Here is a 22,458-nt window from a genome sequence, read left to right on the forward strand (position 1 = left end):
TTTAGGAACTTGTCCATTGTAAAAATTAGGTGCCACCTGTCGATTTGTTTACAAATGTCTCTTCGTATTTTATAGCAGCCAATCCAAACATATCAAAAGCGCAACGACTGTAGCTCGATACTATCATGATAGTCGCAAAACCGTCGATAGTAGAGGCTAGCAGTAAAATATCGATACTATCGATAGTGCCCTCGATGGTTTGACACCTCTAGCTTGTCATCTCCAGCGAAAATTTCGTGCGCCAAAAACATAAACTAATGTGAAATAATTAGATTTAAGACAAATCAAGTGCAATATAGTTTGTAAAAGCAAACTTAAAAACCCAACAAGTCTTGGAGAGTGTAGTTAAGTGCCCCACAGTGAGGTCGCTAGCGATAGGCGAGTGAAAATTGCGTTTTACAATTACTGTTTTACGGTGGTGGTGGGCCGTGGGAGAGGGAGGCCAACAGTCAGTGGTGCTGTCGTGTGGGAACGCCAAGCAGGAGCACCGTTTTTATTTTCAATCGAAATGAACAGTTACAAACAGTAAAGTTGGAGCTCAATCCAAACATTCATACAGTTTCGCCCCCCAACCAACACTAGATACATAGATGCTGCGAGGCATCCAGTGAGGGATTCGTTACGGAGTGAAAATACGTCTTTGTCGGTATGCAGCAACAGGACGATCCTCCGTCTCTGCCCGTGGGCACGGAGGTGAGTGCCAAGTACAAGGGCGCCTTTTGTGAGGCAAAAGTCAGCAAAGTTGTGCGCAACATCAAGGTGAAAGTGGTCTACAAACAGGGCCTGGGCACGGGCATCGTGCCCGACGATGCCATCAAGGCGCCGCCCGGCCAGATGCGCGTGGGTGCCGTCGTTGAGGTGCGGCACCCAGACAGAAAGGAGGTCGTCGAAGCGACGATTGCCAAGATCCAGGATGGCTCACAGTACACGGTCGTCTTTGACGATGGCGACATCACCACCCTGAGGCGTACGGCCCTCTGCCTGAAAAGTGGCAGGCATTTCAATGAGAGCGAGACCCTCGATCAGCTGCCGCTGACCCATCCGGAGCACTTTGGCAATCCAGTGGTCGGCGGTAGAAGGGGTCGTCGGAGGGGTCAAATGAACGAGGACAGCTCCGATGATGACGATGAGAGCGATGCCAAGGAGGTGGTCAACGAGAAGGAGGAGAACATTGGCCAGGTCGTCTGCGTGGAGACTGAGTCCAAGAAGAAGGACAAGGAGAAATGGTTCCCCGCCTTGGTGGTGGCACCCACAGCTCAGGTGAGTCCTCGCCCTTCCACTGCCTGTCGAAGATTTGAGCTGCCCGATAATCCCAGCATTTCACTTTACTTTTGCAGGCCACGGTCAGAATACGCGTGAAGGATGAGTATCTGGTGAGATCCTTCAAGGACGGACGCTACTACACGGTGCCCAAGAAGGAGGCCACCGAATTTACCAGGGAAGTGGCCAGCAAACAGGATGTGCCTGCCGTGCAGGCTGCCCTCGAATTCCTCGACAGCAGCATCCTACCGCCACACTGGGACCGCGACTCCCTCTTTGGCCTGTCCAATCTGACCAGCGACGACGATGGCGAGATCGATTCGGATTCGTCCGACGACGAGCCGCACGAGGAGAAGGATCGCTTTGTAGCCCAGCTCTACAAGTACATGGACGATCGTGGCACGCCACTCAATAAAGTCCCCTCCATCCAGAGCCGCGACGTGGACCTGTACCGCCTCTTTCGCGCTGTCCAGAAGCGCGGTGGCTACAATCGCGTTACGACCCAGAACCAATGGAAAATGATTGCCGTTCGTCTGGGCTTTGCCCCCTGCACGGTCAGCGTTATGAATCTGGTCAAGCAGGCGTACAAGAAGTTCCTCCAGCCATACGGCGATTTCCATCGCAAGCTCGGCTGTTCCATGCTGATGATATCGCGGAATTCGAACCGCAGCAAGGGACGCAGTCTGGTCAGGGCTAATTCAGTGGCCTCGCCCAAGCCCATGGAAACCACCAAAACGGAGACGATCAGCAAGTTAGCCCAACCGAATCAGACGGCTACCATTACGAGCTCCACTAGCTCCTCCAGTGCTCCAGCAGCAGCTGCCTCATCCGCTGCTGCCTCATCCTCATCGATTGGACCCACCTTAAGCGCTGCAGCCAGCGCTGCCAGGGCCACCTCGACAGCCTCCATATCGGCAGCAGAGGAGTCAGAGAACACCAGCGAGTCCAGTGTGGTGGTGGAGCCCATCAAGAAGCAACGCAAGGCCTCGGCGGCCGCCAGCACTCAACAGCAGGGCAAGGTCAAGAGCCTGGTGGAGAAGTACGAAGAGAAGTCCTCGGCAGCAATGCCCCTTGCGACTGCAGCCGCTGCTCCTACTGCTGCTGCTGCTCCTGGAGCTGTCATAGCCACCGTACAGCCAACAACAACAGCTACTGCGGCAACATCTGCTGCTGGCCACACTCCATCCACGGCCACTCCATCATCAGCTGCAACAGCAACAACAGCAACAGCCACAGCCACTCCTTCGGCAGCTGTTGGCAAAGATACCGAATCGGATCTGCCTTTGGCCAAGATCAAGCTGCAAGCGGCCGCTGCTGCGGCAGCAGCCGTGACCAGGAATAGCATGGAGAAGGACCAACAGCAGACCAACATCAGTCCGGGCAGCGCCACATCCAGCAAGGCCAACTCGGCGGACAATCAAAGGAGCAGGGATGCCTCTCCTGCCTCGGGTAAGTGCAGGGCACCACAGTTCTCTAGACAATCCCTTAGATATTATGACGTTTATTTATTATGATCAGACGAGTTCTTCGGCTGTTGCTATGCTAGCTTCACTTTCACCTTATGATAGGCATTGGCCAGGACTCCGCGCAGATTCCAGATATGCTCAAACTTCTCCGGCTGCACATTGTAGGCAGAGTCAACGGCCTTGGCCCAGATCTCCAGCTGCTGTTGCTGCTGCTGCTCCTCGGGTATGGGCAGACGGGCGGTCCACAGGGACCAGCCATAATGCCGACCGTCGGGCGCATCCTCTTGCTCCAGTTCGGCCACATGCCATGTTTTGCCCTCGTCGCCAGTCAGATCCACGCGGAGTATTTTGCGGCCTCCACCGCTCCAGGCATAGCCACGCACTGTGATGTATCTGCCCTGTGGATCCACTTTGACACGCTCCCCAGGGAGGGGCGTGCAAATGGCCGAGGTCACCGGCATGGCTTGAATGGCCTCGGCCTTGCCAAAGTCCACCGTGTCCCAGTCCGTGCTGGGACTGAAGCCCTTGTAGTCGTTCTGCTGCCAGTGGGAGTCTGACTCGTGGTCCGCCACCGCGATTCTAGTCAGCCATTTGACATTTCGAGCACCCACAGTGCCGGGCACAATGACGCGTATGGGATAGCCATGATCTCGCGTCAGCGGTTCATCGTTCATCTCGTAGGCCAAGAGGACATCGCCGCGTGGATCCAGGGCCTTTGAGAGGGGTATGGAGGCGCCGTAGGGATGGGATGTGGGATCCAGATCGGCCCCCTCGAATAACACGTGCATGGATTCGTTGGGCTGCACTCCCTGCTCCCGCAGCACATCGCACAGACGCGCTCCCGACCACTTGGCATTGCCCACAGCTCCAGCGCCCCACGAAAGACCTGCAACAAAGAGAGAGAGAGAATGTTTGATCAGTTAGTGGGATTAGTGGGGGAAAAGTACTGGAACTGGAACTGCAATTGGAACCTACCCTTGACAGCCTTGATGCTGGTCATCTCTGAACGTCGATTGCCCCCGCACATGATGGCCGCCGTCACCGTGTGCCTGGGCAGGGCCTTGATCTGGGCCAGCGTCAGTGTGAGCGGCTTCTGCTCGCCCCCACACGCATCGATCTCCAGTTCGTACTCCTCGGACGCTACGACGGGCACTGGCAGGTGATTCCTCACGTAAAACAGCTCGTTGGGGGTGTAGAACTTTTCGGCTAGCAGCCCAATGGGCGGCTCCGCATTAAACGGTCGCTTGGAGGCGGGCTTCAGCAGGGCATGACGTACGGGCTCTTGGGCCCAGGGCGAGCCCAGCTCCTCCTCCGCATTGGGCACAATCAGACCTTCAAGATTCCCGATGCGGAAGGATTCGAGTAGCTCCAGTACCTCCAGGGTGTTGTGCTGCTGGTAGATGGCCCAGAAGGGATCGATGGCGCTGCCCGCGGCCATCATGATCTTGTCCCCTCCGGGATGATTCTCGGCGAATTCCGTCACATCGTAGACGCCCAGGCCATAGGTGACCCAAATGCGTTTATCGGGCGCATTGTGCTGTTCCACCTGATCGGCTTTGTAGGTGGGCAGATCCTTTCTAGGCGTGATGTGCCACAGTCGCGCCACTGCCTCATCATCGGGCGTCGCCTCCGCCGTGCTACTATTTCGCTGAGTCAGCCAGAAGTAGCCCAGTCCCAGGCCACCGACCCAGAAGGCGCCGTACAGTAACATCTCCGCTTTGCTCCCAGGCGAACTCCATTTGCGGCGTTCCCTTTCTTCTTGTCCGTTGCCTCGTGCTGAAGCTGTTGTGGTGGCCAGCAAGCGTCTGTGTGGACGTGTCTGTGGCAGCAGCTTCTGCAGCCTGACCGCCCGTTGCCACAGCAAGCGCATAATTATGTAACAGAGCAAACCACTCCTCCAGAAGAAAAGCACCTTTAAATAATACAAAACAATTTGAATCGACCGATTCCGTGTTGCCCCGTGATGTTATCTTTGGGGGCAGGGCAGCCGGCGAATGCTGCTGCTTCTTGAACGTCGCCTGTTGCTGCCTGTGGCTGACAGCCAGTCTCTTCTATTCTCTTTGAGCTCTATTTTTCAGCCTTGGCCCTAGCACCTGTGCCCCCCTTGGGGTTTAATTGATAAGCAAGCTCTTTGGCAGCATAAGCGCTAATTTCTGCTGTTTTCTGTCGCCCCGTTTTGCGTTTTGTTTGCGTTACACACACACACACCAGCTTTCAAGTATCGATACAAAGTATCTACGGAACAGACTATCGATATGTCGTAAGCCCTGTCTAAACGGGGCTGGGGGTGGGTAACCACAGGTGAAAATTGATATCAAACATAGAATAAAAATGGCTATCCCCTGTAGAATTCTCGTCGAGCACAACCAATTTACAGTTAAAAATTTACAGCAATAGCAGTTGTGCCTTACAGAGAGAACGGCGAACAAAAGAAAATCTGTGAGCGGTGCAAAGCAGCTGCAGCCTCGTTTAGCCAGTACTTACGAATAGCATATACAAGAGGAATGAACCAAATTGAATATAATTAGGAGAAATAAGCTAGTTAATATGCAGCATGCAGAGGTATATAGATAAGATATAAATAAGCAACAAACAAAATATAAATAAACATATGTATAGTGTTTGTATGTATTTTATGATTTTATTTTATTTTTTTTGTGACTGTACTGACTGACCATCTTCTGTCTCTCTTCAACTCATGTCTATAGCTGCCCCTGGCCCGTCTGCTGCCCCACCGACCACCGCCAAGAAAGAGAAGCACCAACGAAAGCAGGTGGAAAAGACGGACGAGAAGCAGCGCGGCAAGCGGAAGAAGGAGGATAAGGACATCAGCGTTGAGAAGATCGACACTGGGGACTTTGTGGTGGGCATCGGTGATAAGCTGAAGGTGAACTACCACGAAAAGAAGTCCCCCAGCTCCCATGGCAGCACCTACGAGGCGAAGGTCATCGAGATTAGCGTACAGCGCGGTGTGCCCATGTACCTGGTCCACTACACCGGCTGGAACAACCGCTACGACGAGTGGGTGCCCCGCGAGCGGATTGCCGAGAACCTGACCAAGGGATCCAAGCAAAAGACGCGAACGATCAGCACCAGCAGTGCGAACAGTGGCAGCGGCGGCGGAGGAGGAAGCGGAGCCGGACCGGGCACACTGCCCCCAGGTCCAGGTGGGGGTGTCGGTGGCGGCGACAAGCAGCCGCCGCCTGGTAAGGATGGACCCTCAAAGACGGTTCCACCCTCTGGGCCGGCGGGTCAGCAAGGCGGTCAGTCGGGAAATCCCAGCGGCTTCAGTACGGCCAATTCGCTGATCCAGGCCATGGTGAAGACGCCCACCACGACGGGAGCGAAGCGGGGCCGTGGGCGCAGCGATTCGATGCCACCGCGATCGACCACCCCTTCGTCGGTGGCCTCCAACTCTAGCAGGACCAAGTCCCCGGCCAGCTCCCAGCAGCAGCTGCAGCACCAGCAGCCGATGAAGAAGCGTCCCACGCGAGGGCCGACCAACAGCGCCAATATTCATCGCATCTCAGACGCCTCGTTGGCCTCCGAATCGGACTCTGACTCGGATGAGCCCGTGCGCCGGCCCAAGCGGCAGAGTGCCAAAGAGAAGGCAGCTGGCAAGCCGCAGGCCATCGCCAAGGGACGTCTGTCCCGTGGCATATCCTCTGGGCCCACGGCAGCCGCCGCCCAGCAAAGTCCCAGCGAGGACTCCGACGAGGATGAAGAGGAGGAGGAAGAGGGGCCAGGCCTCAGTCCGGGCAAACAACAACAACAGCAGCAGCAGCAGCAACAGCCGCCATCTTCGCTGCAACGTTCTCGCGCCGCTGGCAATCGGGCAATGAGCAGTGGGGCCGCCACCTCCAAGGGACGTGACTACGATCTCAGCGAGATCCGATCCGAGCTGAAGGGATTCCAACCGCAGCTGCTCTCCTCCTCAGCCTCCTCCTCGGCATTGCCCAGCGATGAGCGCAAGGACCACATAAAGGGGGAGATCCATCCTACTGTGGGGGACATCAAGAAAGAGCCGAAAATGGAGTCGTCGGCCAAGAGCAGCTCCACGGAGCTCTCCTCCGAGACGGACTCGTATGTGGACGAGGACTCCCAGTCGTCGGACTACCGGAAGCAGGCCAGCGAGAAGCGCACAAAGGCAGGAGCTGCAGGGCAAACGCCAGGCAAGGCTGGAAATGAGCCAGCGGGCAGCGGAGATTCTATTCTGCTGCTGGAGGCCATCAAGACGGAGGCCAAGGACATCAAGGCGAAGCCCTTCCACACGGGAGCAGACATCAAGCCGACCACCACATTGATAGCCCCGGCACGCTTTGGCCTGAACAGCTCCTCCTCAGCCGCAGCCTCCTCCTCCTCGACATCCACCCAAGGACCCTGCCTCTCGGCGGTGGCCAAGTACACGTCGGTGATTGTGGAGAAGCCACTAACCATGACAACAGCAGCCGGGGCCGGCAGCAAGAAGTCCGCGTCCGCGGGGGATCAGCCACATCTCAACAAGAAGGTGGACAGCCTTAAGAAGCAGTCGGGCACGGCAGGAGGAGGAGCAGCCACAGCCACCAGCAGCACCTCGGGACAGGATGTCAAGAAATTCGCTGAGCCTGTGGCCACCTTGAAGGTTGAGCTGCCGGCCGCCTGTTCCCCCTCATCGTCCTCCTCCTCGTCCAGTTCCTTCTGCTCGAGTGCCTCCGGTGGCAGCTCCAGCTCCGCCACGCGATCTCTGCCGGATATGAGCAAGCTGGAGATTAGCGGAGCTGCAGGAGCAGCAGCAGCAGGAGCAGCTGGTCCATCTGGTACCCAGCCCTCGACTCCGCCCACGGCGGCCACAGCCAGCAAAGAGTCCAAGTACAGCAGCAGCAGCATTGCGGCAGCCACTGGTGGACCCCTCACGCTGGGCGATCTCTTGGCCTCGGATGTGTACGAGTTCAAGGACACGGAACCCTTTGAATTCGAGAAGCGCATATCGCCCATGGCCGCCTGTTCGACCACAGCGACAGGCGTTGCTGCCGTTCTCCCCGCCACCGCCGTCACTTCATCGGTGATTACTGCGGTGCCGCCGCAGCCAGTGCCAGCAGCAGCATCAGGGGCAGGAGGCGCAGCAGGAGCCCCTTCCAGTGCTGGTACTACTGTGGGGGTTAGCTCTGCAGCCAGAAAGCAGGCCCTCAAGGCCTCGGCTATGCAGCAGAGCCTGGAGCAGCATCAGCTGCCGCCCACTGCCCATGGAGGAGGAGGAGCAGCAGCAGCAGCAGCAGCAACAACAACAACAACAACCGTTGGACTCGCAGCAGGCAGCAAAGCCAAGAAGCGTGGCTCACCCCTAAAGGAGGCCAGTCTGGTGCTGGAGAAGCCCAAGCTGATAAAACTGGAAAAGGAACAGCCGGAACAAAAGCCAAGCATTCCACAGCAGCAGCAGCAGCAACAGCAAGCCCCTCCCACTGTCAAAGTGGTTGCAGCCACACCGAATCTTGTGCAGATGCAGCAAAAGTTGATCACCCCACCAGGAGCAGCAGGAGGAGGAGGAGGAGGCTCCTCCGCCACCGCTGGCCAACTGACGCCCGGACACCATGCCACGCCCTTTGATGCGCTGCGCAAATCTCCGAGCTTCAACCTGAATATCATGGCCCTGAACGAGGAGCTAGCCCAGACCGTGCAGGAGACAACCCGTGCCCTAACCGATGCCCTGCAGCCACCCACGACGCCCATTTCAGCCAGCGTTCCAACTGCAGGACCGCTGCTCATATGTCCAGGCACACCACCAACAGGAGGAGGCAACCAAGTGGCAGCCTCGCCCAAGCTGACAACACCGCCACAGCCTCAGACGAAGCCCCCACCGCCAGCCACTGTTGTGGGCAGCCCCTTCATCGAGACGCGGAACGTGTTTGAGCTGAGCACCTCGAACGAGGGCAGCGGCTACAGCTCGGGCGAGTCCAAGGACAACAAACTGGAGAAGCTGGAGAATGTAAAGATTCTGCTGGCTGGTGCAGCGGGTCTGCCCTTCGATCTGGATGCGGTGAAGTACGAGCAGAAGACCAGTTCCATAGCGGACAAGGTGCTCAAAGCCATAAGCCAGAAAAAGGAGGAGGTGGAGAACAACAAGAGCAAGCCACCGCCACATACGGAGGCCCCACCAACCACAGGCACTGGCAAAGCCACAGCCGCAGGCCCTACTCTGTTGCTGCCCAAGCTGCTGCCCGATATGGAGGCCAACACGCCCTTGCTTTTGCCCAAACCAGAGCCCTGCACCAGCACCAAGCTGGAGGCACTCAAGATGTTGAGTGAACCGCTGAAGATCCAGACGGGACCCCTGCTGGGGGAGCTGTACAGGCCAGGACCGGCCACCAATAGTCCAGAGACCAAGTCCATACTCGACTCGATGCCGGCCAAGAACAGTGAGCTAAGCGAAACGATCCAGAAGCTAGAGTGTGCCATACAGCAGCGCAAGACGCCCGTGGGTGGCCTCTCGCTGGCCAGCTCCACGGCAGGCACTCCTCCAACGGCGCACACACCCAACTCGACGGTGACTGTGGGCGTGGGCGGTGGCTTCTCCGACGAGTCCATGGACAGCACAGACTCGGAACAGCGGCTGGTCATCGAGGATGTGATTGTAGAGGATCACACCACGACCACAACGGCCGAACAGAAGAGTCCCGGCTCCCAGGAGGAATTGGCCGAGACCATGGACAGGACCATCAGCACGCCCACGCCGCCCGTGAAAATGGAACTGATGGGCAGCAAGCAGCTGTGCAGCAGCGGCATTCAGGCGCCCATTGCCCTCAAGCTGGCGCAGGCAGAGACCAGCTCCAGCTGCAGTTCGTTTGCGGGAAAACTAACAGCGGTCACGCAGCCACCGCCGCTAGCGAAGCTTCATCAGCAGCACCCAGCAGAGGACAGTAAGATGGGTACACTGAGCTCCTTCGGTATACCCATTGTGCTGCCCAAAATACCCGCCTCTGTGGTGATGGCCACGCCATCCATAATGATACCCGCCTTCACGATTCCCATGGAACAAGATCAGGATAGTCCACCCATAATGGCGTGCACCTCCAGTCCGGCGTCGCCCTCGCCGCCAACTGTTTCTCCCGAACTGGGCGACAGACTGGGCAGTGGATTGCTCCTGAAGACGTACATAGAACCGGAGTCTGAAGCTCGATCCAGCTATCACCACCACCAGCAGCAGCAGCAACAGCAGCAGCAGCAGCAGTCGGCGGCTGTCCAAACTGAGATTGTGCTATCCAATGTGAACGTATCATCCACCAGCGGGGGATGGAGCGACACAGCGCCCGTGGTGGCACGACCATTTGTGATGCATGCCGTCAACAAGGAGATGTACAATGTGGTGGCCAATACGACGGCACCAGCAGCCAGCTCGCCGCTGATCAATGATCCACACAACGAGTCGATCAATCTGCTGTGCGAGGAGACAATACCCGGCAGTCCGGCACCCACCTATGGCGGAAAGGATGAACAAATTCCCGCCACAGGGAGCTCTGCTTTGGCCATTGCAGGCATCACGCCGCTGTCGCCGGACACCCCACCACCGGGTGCCATAGGCCAACTGCAGGGCACAACAGGGGCCCAGCAAACCGTAGGGGAGTCAGCCATGGGTGGCGTGGGCGCGTCGGCGGCAAACAGTTCGCCGGACTCGGCAAGCCAGGAGGATGAGAGCAGCGAGGAGACCAAGACGAAGCATCTGGAGAACGAACTGGAGGGCTTGGGCTTGGGTGGGACACTGCGCAAGAGGAAGCGCGCCAGCAAGCAGACCCAGGCGCAGATCAGTGCCGTTGCGGCACAGCTTCAATCGCTGAGCAAACGACGGCGTCAGGTGTCGGGCATGAGAAGCAGCAAGACGACAGCCACAGTTACAGGTGAGTGGGAGAGCCTGAGGCTGCCTTTCTGGCAGCTTTGACTTGGATCTAAACTCAAATACCATTTCCATTCTGCAGCTGGTTCGGATACTGATGACAATTCAGACCATTTGGTGTCCAACTTGGGGCCCCAGCAACAGCAGCAGCCGGCACAGCAGCAGCTACGTCAAAGTGGACGCCAACAATTGATGCCTTTGTGCAATACCCAACAGCAGCAACAGCAACAACAACAACAGCAGCAGCAGCAGCTCCAACAGCAACAACAGCAGCACCAACAGCCGCAGCTGCAACAGCAACTGCAGCAACAGCAACCAACTTCGAGCACTCAATTGGGCGTACGACCCTGTCCATACAACTTTCTGGTTGAATTGGGTAAGCATAAGCTATAGCCCTCGCGAAATATGTGCAGTCTCTCATTGAATCTTATTCCCCATACAGATCGCTCTTTGAGCTCGGATCAGTGCATCACAATTCTGCGCAAGCAGATACAGGATCTGCGCAAGGCATACAACACCATCAAGGGCGAGCTAGCTGTCATCGATCGCAGGCGCAAGAAGATGCGACGACGCGAGCGCGAGAAGAAGCAACAGCAGCAGCAGGGCCAGACGCAGGGCAAAGTCTGCACCTGATGGTCGGAGAGGGAGCGTGAAAGGGAGCGAGAACGCGAACGAGAGCGCGAGCGAGAGGACGTGGAAGTGGATGTGGACGAGGACGAGGACACCCAGTAGGAGGTAAGAAACTCGAAACAGGAAGCTGAATCATGAATCAGAAGAATCGAAAAAAGAAGACAACTTGAATTGCGGTCATTATTAAAATTAAGCTAAATTAAAAATTTTAAAACTATTTAAAACAAAATATATACAAAAACATATATATATACATATGTATATGTTTTTTTAAATGTCTTAGGCGCTGTTTATACAACAAAAAAATAAATCTGATTAGGGTTTTTGAATGCATATATATACACATACACATATATCTATATATATATTTATTTACAAATTGTATATAGACTCTGTCATATTTGATGGCTGATTATAAGAGACAAAATTGCGTATTTAATGGAACACAATGTACCCGGAATATGGGGTATTTGTAAATGCAACAATATAAATTGTCTAAATTAGATTTAAGCAAATTAGATTTTTAACACTTTTAGATAACGATTCAGCAAACATTTTGTTTGTTTGCTAAACCGGGCTAAGCACTAAACCAAATTGGGTGTATTTTTTTAAGGAAAACCTTTTACGCAGCCTATATTCTGTTTTGGTTTGTTTGCTGAATTGTAAAACGTAAAGTAAATTGATTAAATGACACAAATGTTGTAGCAAATTACGTACATACATAGCATGTAAATATTTAAGTAGATGTAGGCACGGAAATTCCGTGATAGGTATAGATACTAAAATATATTCAAATAAAACAGCTGTACATACATCATTATAAGATTGCAAAACTTGCTTAAATCCCCGACCAGAGGGCATGGCACTCTACAAGTAAATGAATACAAAATTCATTTATAATCTGAGACTCTGATTAAAAAATATATATATTTTTTTTTCTCATTTCGTATTCATTAAAAAAAAAAAAAAGCCAGGAAACTCTGAAAAGCAATATTTAATAATGGTCAAAAGATTATTCATTTAATCTTATGTACCACAGTACTAATATACCCGGAAAGAAGGGTATTACCAAAACTAAATTTTAAAATAAAAAAAATAATTAACAAAAAAAATGTATATAAATGAATACAAAATGAACTCTACAATGAATGGTATATATCCTACATATTTGTATAATAAAAAAATAGGATAAGGCCTTGCTTATATATACTATTATATATCCTATATAAATTGATTCAGCAATCTTTTGTTGCTGAATTATAGATCATTATAATGGCTCCGAAATGGAGTTAATATTAAGTGTCGAGTCGAACATTATAAATTACTTGGTGATGCAAGCAGGGCAGAAGAATTTTAACTATTAATATTAAATAGAGCAGAGTACATAGATATAAGTATTTACGAAGCACACACACACACACATGTATGTAGGTATGTATGTATACATATATATCCAAGAATTCAATCAAGTTTTTTATAGATTGTAAGAGATACAAAATGTTTTTTAATAGAATCTAAGCAATAATATCTTAAGGCCTTGAATTGAAGTTACTTGCAAATATATCATTCAAACTGCTATCTAACCCTGCTGTGGAAGAGTTTTAGCATGTGAAAAAAGATTCAAATGCATCCTTTAGTGACTTCTTAAGCTCTGAAGAAACTTTCAGAGTATAGTACAATGGTATAGTTACATATGCGTCCATCTATGCATATCCCCCCCATTCGTGAGATAATGATAGCTCTGTGTGACAAAATGAATACTTTTGGAATGTACTTTGTAGGCCTGGGCTTGAGTAGATCCACACATCCTCATACCTAGAATACTTTTCAATAAACTCCCAAACAGCATTTTGCCCACTTTCATAGTTTTCACTCGGCATTTGCACTCGCCGACATCCTAAACAATTGTTGGGTTGAAAATAGAATTGTGTGACCCTTGATAGGATTATTAATGCGTGTCGATACGGTGCCACTGATTGCCATTCAAACTTAGTTGCTGTATTGTGCTTCTGCTGTATTTATCTAAGGGAAGTTCAAGCTAATAACTTTCAAAGCTGTGCAAAGAAACTTATATACATATAAATTTGCATGTTTAACCGCCGTTAAACCCCATATATGGGTATATACTATAGATACATACATATACATATATATACAAATAAATTGCATGCCATTTAAACGCAAGTGAAATTATTTCTTGGGGAGCCTCTAGGACACCGCATAGCCGCCCTCCAGCAGAATGTGATGGCCATTCACAAAGCTGGACTTGTTGCTCAGCAGATAGCCAGTGGCATCGACAACCTCCTGCACCTCACAGAACCGATTCAGCGGAATGTGGGCCAGCAGTGGTCCACTCTTGCCGGGATCCGACCAATTGTCGCGCCCCATTTTGGTCAGCACCACAGTAGGATTGACCGAATTGACGCGTATCCTGCGAGGACCCAGCTCCAGAGCCAATGATTTGGTCAGCGAGTCAAGGGCCGCCTTGGTGGCGCTGTACGCTGTATGACCAGCAAAGCAGCGCGATGCAGCTATCGAGGAGACATTCACAATGGAGGCTCCATCACGAAGCCTGGGCAGCAGGGCCTGTGTCACATTGAACACAGCCTTGATGTTCACATTAAAGTGCCTGAAAGCGACAAAGTTATGAAATGTTTATTTTCGAAAGAGATCCCCTTCCGCTTACGTATCAAAGTCCTGTTCGGTGAGCTCCTCAAATGGCTTAATGATGGCCACTCCGGCATTGTTCACCAGTCCATCCAAGAGTGGTACCTTGGCCAGGGCCTCTCTCACTGGCTGCCACTCGGTGAGGTCCAGCTGCAGGGGCTGAATGTGCTTGGGGTCAAAGGCGGTTAGCTCCTTGAGCTGGGTCTCGCTGCGTGCCACCGCTATGACAGTAGCCCCCGCGCCGGCCAGCTCTCTGACCAGCGCCTGGCCAATGCCCGCTCCGGCGCCCGTTACCAAGATCACCTTGTTCTTGAGATCGTCCCACATGATGATGTGCGTAATGCTGATCTCTAGCTGCCAGTTGTGTTGCTGTGGAAAGTTCCACTCTTTGTGTTTATGGGGATCGTATTTCGTATTAAGAACTGGAATTGATGTTTACACCTTATCGCTCTAATCTGCTAGCGGTCACGGCGAAAGCTTTGCCAAGACGCGAGAGCTTTGGATTGCGGTAGGTAGGGCGTTTAAGGTCGTTTCTTATAAATTAAGAGATTCACTCTCAGCAGCTTTAATCAAATCAGACCTGTTATAAAAATGTATAAATAGAGCCGCCTTTTTCCGATAAGCGATACCAACGTCAGTCGATAGTTTTGCAAACTTTTCTCTGATTTGATCTGCTTCAACTAATTTTTTTTTAAACAGATTGCTTGGCTAATAGCTTGTACTAAAAATGTATATTTAATTGGAATTTCGTCAAATATTTAAACATTTACTGGCCAAATATCGTTATGATCGATGTTTTCAGCACATGCCGCCCTGCAGCCGGCAGCCGCTTTCCAATACTAAACGGACACCGCTATCAACAAAGTTCTTTATTTTATTGCATAAAGATTTCATAAGCAATTCACTAAAAAGAAGTCTTCACAGTAAACCAATATTGTAGAAAACTAATGTATCTATCGGCTAAAATTGCAAGTAAAGTGCTGAGTGTCCTCGCTAGCTACTAATATTAAACCGAATATCAAAATCGGGGAATATGATTTCCAATCATGGACTGAGAACAATTAGCCCATTGTCGACCAGTGGTAATTTAAATACCCGACCTCAAATGATAAAACTTGAAGAATTTTAACGCAGCTCAAGTGAAAGATATCATGGTAATCCTTTTTTGTAATTAAAGAGCAACGTTGAAGCTACAAGGAACATTTAAAAAAATAATTTTTTTCCGTGTTTTGACTCATGGTGTTCATCTGTTTTAATAGAATGGGCTTTAGTGGGCTAAGTTCGTTTTTTCCTCAGTATATTTTTAAAATGAGAAAGTATATTTCAGTATATTTCTGAGGTCAGGCGGTACATTTTATCAAAAAATTCGCGGTCACATTGCCGCTATCAACAAAGTTTTTTTATTTAAATGCATCATTTTTGACAAAAACCACTGCAAGAAATGGCGCAAACGAAACTCACAGGTAGCTAACATGTCCTCCCAAGCTTCTAGCAAAACCCTAACAGCATTCCATTCCATATGTTTAGCAGCAAAGCGCCCCAGGCTGGACAACAGGCCGGCAAATTTACATGAAGACGATGGTAAGCTAAGTGCCTGTGAATGAACAGCCTTAATTGTAATGATGGTAAACCGCTCTTTCCCACCATGCAGAGACGCCGTCCGTGTTCAATCCGAAGTATCGGGTGTGTCCCTACCTGGACACGATCAACAGGAATCTGTTGGACTTTGATTTTGAGAAGCTTTGCTCCGTTTCGCTGACGCGGATCAATGTGTACGCATGCTTGGTGTGTGGAAAGTATTTCCAGGGACGCGGCACCAACACGCACGCCTATACGCATTCGGTGGGCGAGGCGCATCATGTTTTCCTCAATCTGCACACACTGAGATTCTACTGCCTGCCGGACAACTACGAGATCATCGACTCGTCGCTGGACGACATCAAATACGTGCTAAATCCGACCTTCACCAAACAGGAAATAAGCAAACTCGATCTGGTACTGCCCAAGCAGTCGCGCACCGTCGACGGCATCCTCTATCTGCCCGGCGTTGTCGGCTTGAACAACATCAAGGCCAATGACTACTGTAACGTGGTACTGCACGCCCTCTCTCACGTGGGCCCGCTGCGGGATTACTTCCTGCGCGAGCAGAACTACGCAAAGATCAAGCGGCCGCCGGGCGACTCGATGTTCACCTTGGTGCAGCGCTTCGGCGAGCTGATGCGCAAAATGTGGAATCCGCGTAACTTTAAGGCTCACGTATCGCCGCACGAGATGCTGCAGGCGGTGGTGCTTTGGTCGAGCAAGCGCTTCCAAATCACAGAGCAGGGCGATCCCATTGACTTTCTCTCCTGGTTCCTCAACACCCTCCATCGGGCCCTCAAGGGCAACAAGCAGCCAAACTCCTCGATTCTGTACAAGATTTTCCTAGGCGAAATGCAGATATTTACGCGCAAAATGCCGCCCGTAGAGCTGGACGATGCGGCCAAGGAGAAGCTGTTGGCCACTGAGGAGTACCAGGATCAGGTGGAGCACACAAATTTTATCTACCTCACCTGCGACCTGCCGCCGCCACCACTGTTCACCGACGAATTCCGCGAGAATATCATACCGCAGGTGAATCTCTACCAGCTGCTGGGCAAGTTCAACGGCAGCGCCGAGAAGGAGTACAAAACCTACAAAGATAACTTCATGAAACGCTTCGAAATCACCCGATTGCCGCAGTTCATTATCCTGTACATCAAGCGGTTCACCAAGAACACATTCTTCTTGGAGAAGAATCCCACAATTGTCAATTTTCCCATCAAGTGAGTATGGCTGGCCATTTCTTGGAGCATTCATTAATCTCTTGCCTCGCCAGGAACGTGGACTTTGGGGACATTCTGGGCATGCGACAGCGAGACAAGGATGTCAAGGATACCAAATACAATCTAGTGGCGAATATTGTCCACGATGGTGACCCCAAGAAGGGCACTTACCGCGCCCACATTCTACATAAGGCCAACGGGCAGTGGTACGAGATGCAGGATCTGCATGTCACCGAAATTCTACCCCAGATGATCACACTCACCGAGTCCTACATTCAGATCTACGAGCGCAGTTCGGATCCGTCATGATCCATGCCCTAACCCCTCTCTAGTTTATTATTTGTACTGAAAATACCTCCCTACCATGAGCTAGAAATACAAGCTATAGTCCTTGTATTTAATACGATATTTGTTTCAAGGCAGAGAAGACAAAAGTCTGCCTTTGTGTCTCTCTTTTTTGTGGCTGCTGCTTTCAGCTGTTCCATCAGATGGCTGTTCCATCCTGCGCATGCCTGGGGCCTCCACAATGCTGTACAAGGGGAGCAAACAAAAAAAAATCGATGTTATTGCCAGTCGGTTGTCAGATTGTTTGGTTGCAAGATGTCCGATTTGCAGCAGCAGGGTCAGCAGAACAGCAACAGCTACGAACAGGAGTGCCAGCGGGCAGAGCTGCTGGGCCTGCAGGCGCCCGACAAGGACGAGTTTGAACGTAGACGGCAGGCCCGCCTCGAGCAGGAGCAGGCCGATCACGATGCAGCCGAGGCAGTGGTAAGTCTCTGTCTCCCCCTTTATGAATGCTTGATGGAATCCTAAGGCTTCTTCTGTACGCCCCAAAAGCTGCTGGAGCAACAAGACGAGTCGTTGGGCAATGTCGGCGGCAAGCTGGGTGAACTGAATAGCATATTGTCTAGCACGCAGCAGAGACTTAACCGTTTCAAGCAGACGGCCTGCGGCAGTCTAACCAACATCTTTGCTCGACCCAGCTCTGGATCTGTAGATCTTTCAACATCAGCTGGGGGAGTCACCGCTCCGGAAGAGCGTGCTCCTGTGCAAGAGCAGCCGCGGCCCCCACCCACAGCGGCCGAGGTGAGCGCAGCCAAGGCGGCAAAGCAGCAGCGCATGGACTCACAGCTGGACAAACTGGATGCGTTAATCAACAAGGCGGACAACGCCCACATAGCCATGAGCGAGCAGACGCAGCAGATGCGACGCTTGGCCAAGTGAGGCACGAAGTCGAGGAGTCAAGGTGCGTGTGTTAACATTTTTTTTATTTTGTACGAAATTTGTTTGGGTTTACAATGAATACATCGGATCTTCTGCATCTTCTCTACGTCTGTTAGCTCTGATCCTGGCCAGCCTTTTGTCCTCTCTTTCTTTGGATAAATGAGTTTCGGTTGAGTTGAGATTACCCAAAAAGCGTTTTCAATCACATGCAGGAGGACAGTGCGGTGTGCGCTTTACAGCCTAGAGACAGACCGCCTCTCATTTTGATGGATCTGCTCTCAAGCCCAAACAAGTCGCTCGCTTCTTTTCCTTATTCATGTCCTGCATCGTTTGATTTGCCTCCACTACTCGTATTATATCATATTCATAGCTTACAACAGTTTTTTATCGTTACTATATATCTCGTTATAAACTATATCAAAAGTTTTTGTGTCCAGATATTAGTAAATAATATATAGAATTAATTTTATATAATACATACACTGTATTCAATTTAAAACGTCGTTTCCGTTCTTATCTATTCAGATAATTATGTGAAGTAATGTGAAATTTGGTTTCTCAACTTTCTTCTTTTATTTCTTTTCTTTTTCTTTAAATTGAAACTTTAGAAATATGCTTTTTTCTCATCTCTCATTAATTTTTGTATATATATATTTGTATATTTTTTGATTTTGTTTTATTATTTTACTTATTTTTTTTAATGCTTTTTAATTTTTTTCTTAATTGAAACCAAATAAAGTATTATTTTCTTTCATGGATTTGTGGATATTTTTTTTTGGTTTTTCTCTCGTTGAAATAAGAGAAATTTTGTTGGTTTATCGGAACATATTAATTTTATAAAATATATTAAAATCAAAACATTTGATTTTTGATTCTTTCTCAATATTAATATTAAAAAAAAAATATTTTCTCTTTTCACATTGTTTTTTCGCTTAACTAACACTACTTATATTTACTGGTTTTTAATTTTTTTTATAATTTTAAGGTTTTATATTCTCTTTCAATGTGTTTTTTGGTGTTTAATTATTTGTATGCTTTTTACTTTTTTTTTTTTTGTAATTTCAACTAACAAAAATATTTATTTCTCTTCTTTTCTTTGTTTCCAAAAACTCATTAAATGAATTAATGTATGTATTTTTCATTTGAAATATTTTCAAATATTTTTTGATTCGATTAACTTAAGTATTTTTATTTTGTGGTTTTTCATCAAATATATAAATTTGATGCATGGTACAGTGCGTTTCACAGCGTTAGGAGACATGAATGGACATGCATTCAAAAAAAAAAAAAACATGAAAAAATAACAACGAAAATATATCCAGGAATCACAGCCACTGGTTGTATGGCCATGAAACGCACTGCACTAGCTGGACTAGCATAACTTCCACTTCCAGTACTCTTCCTCTAGCTAATACTTGTTGAGAAAAACGTTTGTAAAGGTTAAATAAATGCGTCAAATATAACAAATTAAAAAAATTCAGCTTTAAGAACAAAAAAAAGCAAACAAAAATAGAGTAACAGAAGCTCTGCTCTGCCTCTCTGTCTGAAAAAATAATGTTACGAGAATTAGTTTGAGGAAGCGTCGTCTGGCAAACGATCCTGGCTCGGATTCGGCTCCAACTCGGCTAAGCGCTGGCGGCCAGACTTATTCTTGGCCAGATTCAGGCGCGACTCCAGCAGCCACTTGAGCAGACGCTTACGGTTGGACTCTCCATCGAGCACGCTCGGCAGGGACATGGCACGTCTGAGTCGTGGGCTGCGCTTGCGGCCGGAAGTCACGCTGCCCGGATCCGACTGTTCGTCATCGCTGTCGCTGCTGTGTGCCTCTGTGCAGGGTATCTTTGGCGGAGCCATTTTGACGCTGCCCGGCTGAGCCTCGTTCTCGTAGATGAAGTAAGTAACGACGAGATTTTCTGCCATCACATTGTGGCGCCACTCCTTGGGTTGGTACTCGGCGTTATGTTCGAGGCGCTGGCGCAGCTCCATGAACATTTCGGGGGAGATTTCAAACTGAGAGACATCCTGGTGGGCCTGCCAGCGCTGCACAGCCGGCGGCTCCGCCTCGCAGTCCTCGACGATGCCGTAGCTCAGCTTGATGGCATAGTAGCCGCGCAGCTCGGGCGCCTTGCAATTGATGCGACGCAGCACTCTCAGCTGCGGCTCCACCACACGCAAGAGCATATACTGCTTTCGCTGCGAAGTGGGAGAGGCGAACAGCACGGCGCGGCTGCCCGTCAGGTTTATCGATGGCAGCACATGGGGCCACAGGGTGTTGAACAGGCGCAACACCAGCTCCGTCATAGTGGAGAACTGAAAGAAGTGACGACTGGCTGGCGGCAGTACGTCTGATTTCTGAGCCGACGGCAGCCAGCGGACGGCATCGGCCCACAGTCTGGCCGCTTCACCATTGAAGATGGCCATGCCCAGGAAACGCATGCAGCGCTGGCAATGCAAGTGTTCGCCACGCTGCACAATGTTGGCCAGATTTACCATCCGTATGATCACGTTGTTCAGCCCGTAGAAGAGGTCTCTCTCGCCTGGCAACAGGCTGTAGGGCCTGTCCGGGCGCCCCGTTTCATTTCCATGGCCGTGACCGTGACAAAAGAACTCATTCGGATCCACAATGCAATTGGGAAACTCACGCATGCGCGTGTAGATGCGCAGCGGTGCGACCTCTGCCTGGCAGCCCACGCATTGGATCGCCAGGGATTCATTCTCGCGGCATCTAAGGAGTAGCGGCTGCATGAGGACCCTTACCGTGCGTTTGTCGAGGGCAGCCATGGTTATATTGTTGAAACTAAAGCGAAAGCTCATGTTTTTGCCACTCAATAAGAAGCCCGACAGGCGGCCGAGATCCATATCGAACTCGTTTACACGCATGATCTCGGTGTCGCTGCTTTTTCCCATTACTCGGTCGGCAGCATCAATGTAGATTCTCTGCTCCATGATGAAGACGCGCATGCTGCGGGCGTCGCTGGCATTGCGATGCAGCTGGATATACACTTGGCCACAGTTTAGATAGGGGCGAATCTCGATGAGTACGCCCGCCAACATTTTGATCCTGTTTTTTTTTGCACGGCGTCACTAAAGTACGCGTTTTGGCGGCCGTTCCAGGTATTAGAGCTGGGAAAAAATCGATTCAAACATCGATATAATCGATTCTTTGGTTTTGGTGTAAACATCGATTCTTGTTTTGGAAATCGATGTTTGTTTGCGACCACTTGAAAAAAATTCCATCTCCAATTTACCACAATTTAACGGGAACTTGAGTGAAGCAAAAGGGTAATAGGCCGTTTACACTGGAGCTGCGTCATGCTTCTTTGCGTCTTGCCGCAGACGCAGTTTTTTTTACATAGGTTAAGCATAGGGCCCTAGTGGTGGCAAAAAGTTGCGTCAGTGTCTGATTCATGTGCGTCTATTCGATATATTCGATTGCTTTTGCTAATTTTTGGTATTTTCTGCCTATCAGCGCAACTATCACCACTAATAACAACAAAAAATTGTAGATCAAAAATCAAATTTTGGCGCTAAAAATGTATGATTGTGCAAAAAGGTGAAAATATACATAAAGTCATTAAATAAAATACTTGAAACTGATTGTATTATTATCATATGAAATTTTTCTGACCCCCTGATGCCATTAAGACACTGCTGGAGACGAACTTCGGTGGTTTTCATAATTTGAAGAAGAACTCCCACAAACTCTACAATGAAATGTCTGAAAATAATATTTAAATATGAGAATCAATTCTTTTTCGTCCATTTTCCTGACGTCTTGCTTAATTCTGTTGATTTTCAAAAATTTGTGTATCTTTCCTTGTCATCAAACACCCAAATCCAAATTCAAGACGCACGTCTTCCAATGTAAACGCCTTTTCTGCTTCATTGCGTCTATGCCGATATCGATAGCAGACGCGCCCAGTGTAAAAAGGCTATGATGAGAGGATGTTCAGTCGAGCTGGAATACTCATATCAGATAGACGAGCCTCCTTAAAGGCTAGCAACGTAAACAAATTGTAATTTGCAGGCAGGAACCAGTGGGTTCTGGAGCAATAAAAGAAAACAATGGATCTAAAAAATAAATGTGTTTATATTCGATTTAATCGATTAAATCGATTAAATCGATGTTTTTGTCTAAAAGATTGAAAAAAATCGATTCTGCGAAAATCGATTTTATTCCCAGCTCTACGAGGTATGTGTGACCGCGAACACATCGATTAAATATACCGCATGACCCTCAGAAATATACCGAAATATATCTTCTCATTTAAAAAATAGCGTAAATATAGCGTTGAAAAATAAATTCCCAATTTTAATATTCGTTTTAATTGTGGATTGGTATCCAAGATTCTAAGATACCTAAGATTCTATGAAAAAAATGCTGGGAAACTTGTTTAATTTAAGCAGCCTTTGTAATCCAAGAAATATTAAAGAATTCACAGTAAATTGTATGGTCACTCTTCGTGTAGCAATATGAATGGTAAATTTTCTGCAAAATTAAAAAAGTTGCACAACATTTGGTAAATCGCAGCATTTAGTTTTG

The 22,458-nt window shown here is 49.6% G+C and overlaps 6 protein-coding genes across 7 annotated transcripts; 3 read left to right on the forward strand and 3 right to left on the reverse strand.

Moving 5' to 3' along the window:
• Positions 1–206: 206 nt before the first annotated feature.
• Positions 207–11,462, forward strand: LOC111068729 (mucin-19). The gene is made up of 5 exons (XM_022358417.2): positions 207–1,260; positions 1,338–2,709; positions 5,435–10,594; positions 10,673–10,966; positions 11,033–11,462. Exons 1-5 carry the CDS (start codon positions 649–651, stop codon positions 11,221–11,223), a joined length of 7,629 nt encoding a protein of 2,542 aa, XP_022214109.2. The 5' UTR covers positions 207–648; the 3' UTR covers positions 11,224–11,462.
• On the reverse strand, positions 2,746–4,923 carry LOC111068730 (sulfite oxidase, mitochondrial). The gene is made up of 2 exons (XM_022358418.2): positions 3,702–4,923; positions 2,746–3,612 (listed from the first exon to the last, which is right to left on the reverse strand). The coding sequence occupies exons 1-2, from the start codon at positions 4,594–4,596 to the stop codon at positions 2,798–2,800; spliced, it is 1,710 nt and encodes a 569-aa protein (XP_022214110.2). The 5' UTR covers positions 4,597–4,923; the 3' UTR covers positions 2,746–2,797.
• Positions 11,463–13,219: 1,757 nt separating the features above from the next.
• Positions 13,220–14,464, reverse strand: LOC111068733 (L-xylulose reductase). Its single transcript, XM_022358421.2, has 2 exons — positions 13,907–14,464; positions 13,220–13,849 (listed from the first exon to the last, which is right to left on the reverse strand). The coding sequence occupies exons 1-2, from the start codon at positions 14,212–14,214 to the stop codon at positions 13,429–13,431; spliced, it is 729 nt and encodes a 242-aa protein (XP_022214113.1). The 5' UTR covers positions 14,215–14,464; the 3' UTR covers positions 13,220–13,428.
• A 269-nt stretch (positions 14,465–14,733) lies between these two features.
• On the forward strand, positions 14,734–17,087 carry LOC111068732 (U4/U6.U5 tri-snRNP-associated protein 2). 2 transcript variants are annotated; one of them, XM_022358420.2, is made up of 4 exons: positions 14,734–15,350; positions 15,418–15,468; positions 15,539–16,691; positions 16,745–17,087. In XM_022358420.2, the coding sequence occupies exons 1-4, from the start codon at positions 15,329–15,331 to the stop codon at positions 16,998–17,000; spliced, it is 1,482 nt and encodes a 493-aa protein (XP_022214112.1). In that variant the 5' UTR covers positions 14,734–15,328; the 3' UTR covers positions 17,001–17,087. The 2 variants fall into 2 exon arrangements, with proteins under 2 accessions (XP_022214112.1, XP_022214111.1); XM_022358419.2 differs by having other exon boundaries at positions 14,735–15,350; positions 15,415–15,468.
• Positions 17,088–17,216: 129 nt separating this feature from the next.
• Positions 17,217–18,423, forward strand: LOC111068734. Its single transcript, XM_022358423.2, has 3 exons — positions 17,217–17,459; positions 17,529–17,937; positions 18,032–18,423. The coding sequence occupies exons 1-2, from the start codon at positions 17,292–17,294 to the stop codon at positions 17,913–17,915; spliced, it is 555 nt and encodes a 184-aa protein (XP_022214115.2). The 5' UTR covers positions 17,217–17,291; the 3' UTR covers positions 17,916–17,937; positions 18,032–18,423.
• Positions 18,424–19,084: 661 nt separating this feature from the next.
• On the reverse strand, positions 19,085–21,046 carry LOC111068677. Its single transcript, XM_022358335.2, has one exon. The coding sequence runs from the start codon at positions 20,967–20,969 to the stop codon at positions 19,482–19,484; it is 1,488 nt and encodes a 495-aa protein (XP_022214027.1). The 5' UTR covers positions 20,970–21,046; the 3' UTR covers positions 19,085–19,481.
• Positions 21,047–22,458: the final 1,412 nt, after the last annotated feature.

The sequence above is a fragment of the Drosophila obscura genome, unplaced genomic scaffold (assembly GCF_018151105.1).
Source record: "Drosophila obscura isolate BZ-5 IFL unplaced genomic scaffold, ASM1815110v1 contig_73, whole genome shotgun sequence".
In the NCBI taxonomy this organism is placed as follows: domain Eukaryota; kingdom Metazoa; phylum Arthropoda; class Insecta; order Diptera; family Drosophilidae; genus Drosophila; species Drosophila obscura.

Excerpts from the sequence above, each read along its gene's own strand:
- LOC111068729 (XM_022358417.2), top strand. The coding sequence starts at position 649 with ATGCAGCAACAGGACGATCCTCCGTCTCTGCCCGTGGGCACGGAGGTG. Across the intron at positions 1,261-1,337 it reads TGGTGGCACCCACAGCTCAG|GCCACGGTCAGAATACGCGT; the intron begins GTGAGTCCTCGC and ends TTACTTTTGCAG. Across the intron at positions 10,595-10,672 it reads GACGACAGCCACAGTTACAG|CTGGTTCGGATACTGATGAC; the intron begins GTGAGTGGGAGA and ends TCCATTCTGCAG.
- LOC111068730 (XM_022358418.2), bottom strand. The coding sequence starts at position 4,596 with ATGCGCTTGCTGTGGCAACGGGCGGTCAGGCTGCAGAAGCTGCTGCCA. Across the intron at positions 3,613-3,701 it reads CAGCATCAAGGCTGTCAAGG|GTCTTTCGTGGGGCGCTGGA; the intron begins GTAGGTTCCAAT and ends TCTTTGTTGCAG.
- LOC111068733 (XM_022358421.2), bottom strand. The coding sequence starts at position 14,214 with ATGTGGGACGATCTCAAGAACAAGGTGATCTTGGTAACGGGCGCCGGA. Across the intron at positions 13,850-13,906 it reads ACCGAACAGGACTTTGATAC|GCACTTTAATGTGAACATCA; the intron begins GTAAGCGGAAGG and ends TGTCGCTTTCAG.
- LOC111068732 (XM_022358419.2), top strand. The coding sequence starts at position 15,329 with ATGGCGCAAACGAAACTCACAG. Across the intron at positions 15,351-15,414 it reads GGCGCAAACGAAACTCACAG|CAGCAAAGCGCCCCAGGCTG; the intron begins GTAGCTAACATG and ends CCATATGTTTAG. Across the intron at positions 15,469-15,538 it reads AAATTTACATGAAGACGATG|AGACGCCGTCCGTGTTCAAT; the intron begins GTAAGCTAAGTG and ends CCCACCATGCAG.
- LOC111068734 (XM_022358423.2), top strand. The coding sequence starts at position 17,292 with ATGTCCGATTTGCAGCAGCAGGGTCAGCAGAACAGCAACAGCTACGAA. Across the intron at positions 17,460-17,528 it reads ACGATGCAGCCGAGGCAGTG|CTGCTGGAGCAACAAGACGA; the intron begins GTAAGTCTCTGT and ends ACGCCCCAAAAG.
- LOC111068677 (XM_022358335.2), bottom strand. The coding sequence starts at position 20,969 with ATGTTGGCGGGCGTACTCATCGAGATTCGCCCCTATCTAAACTGTGGC.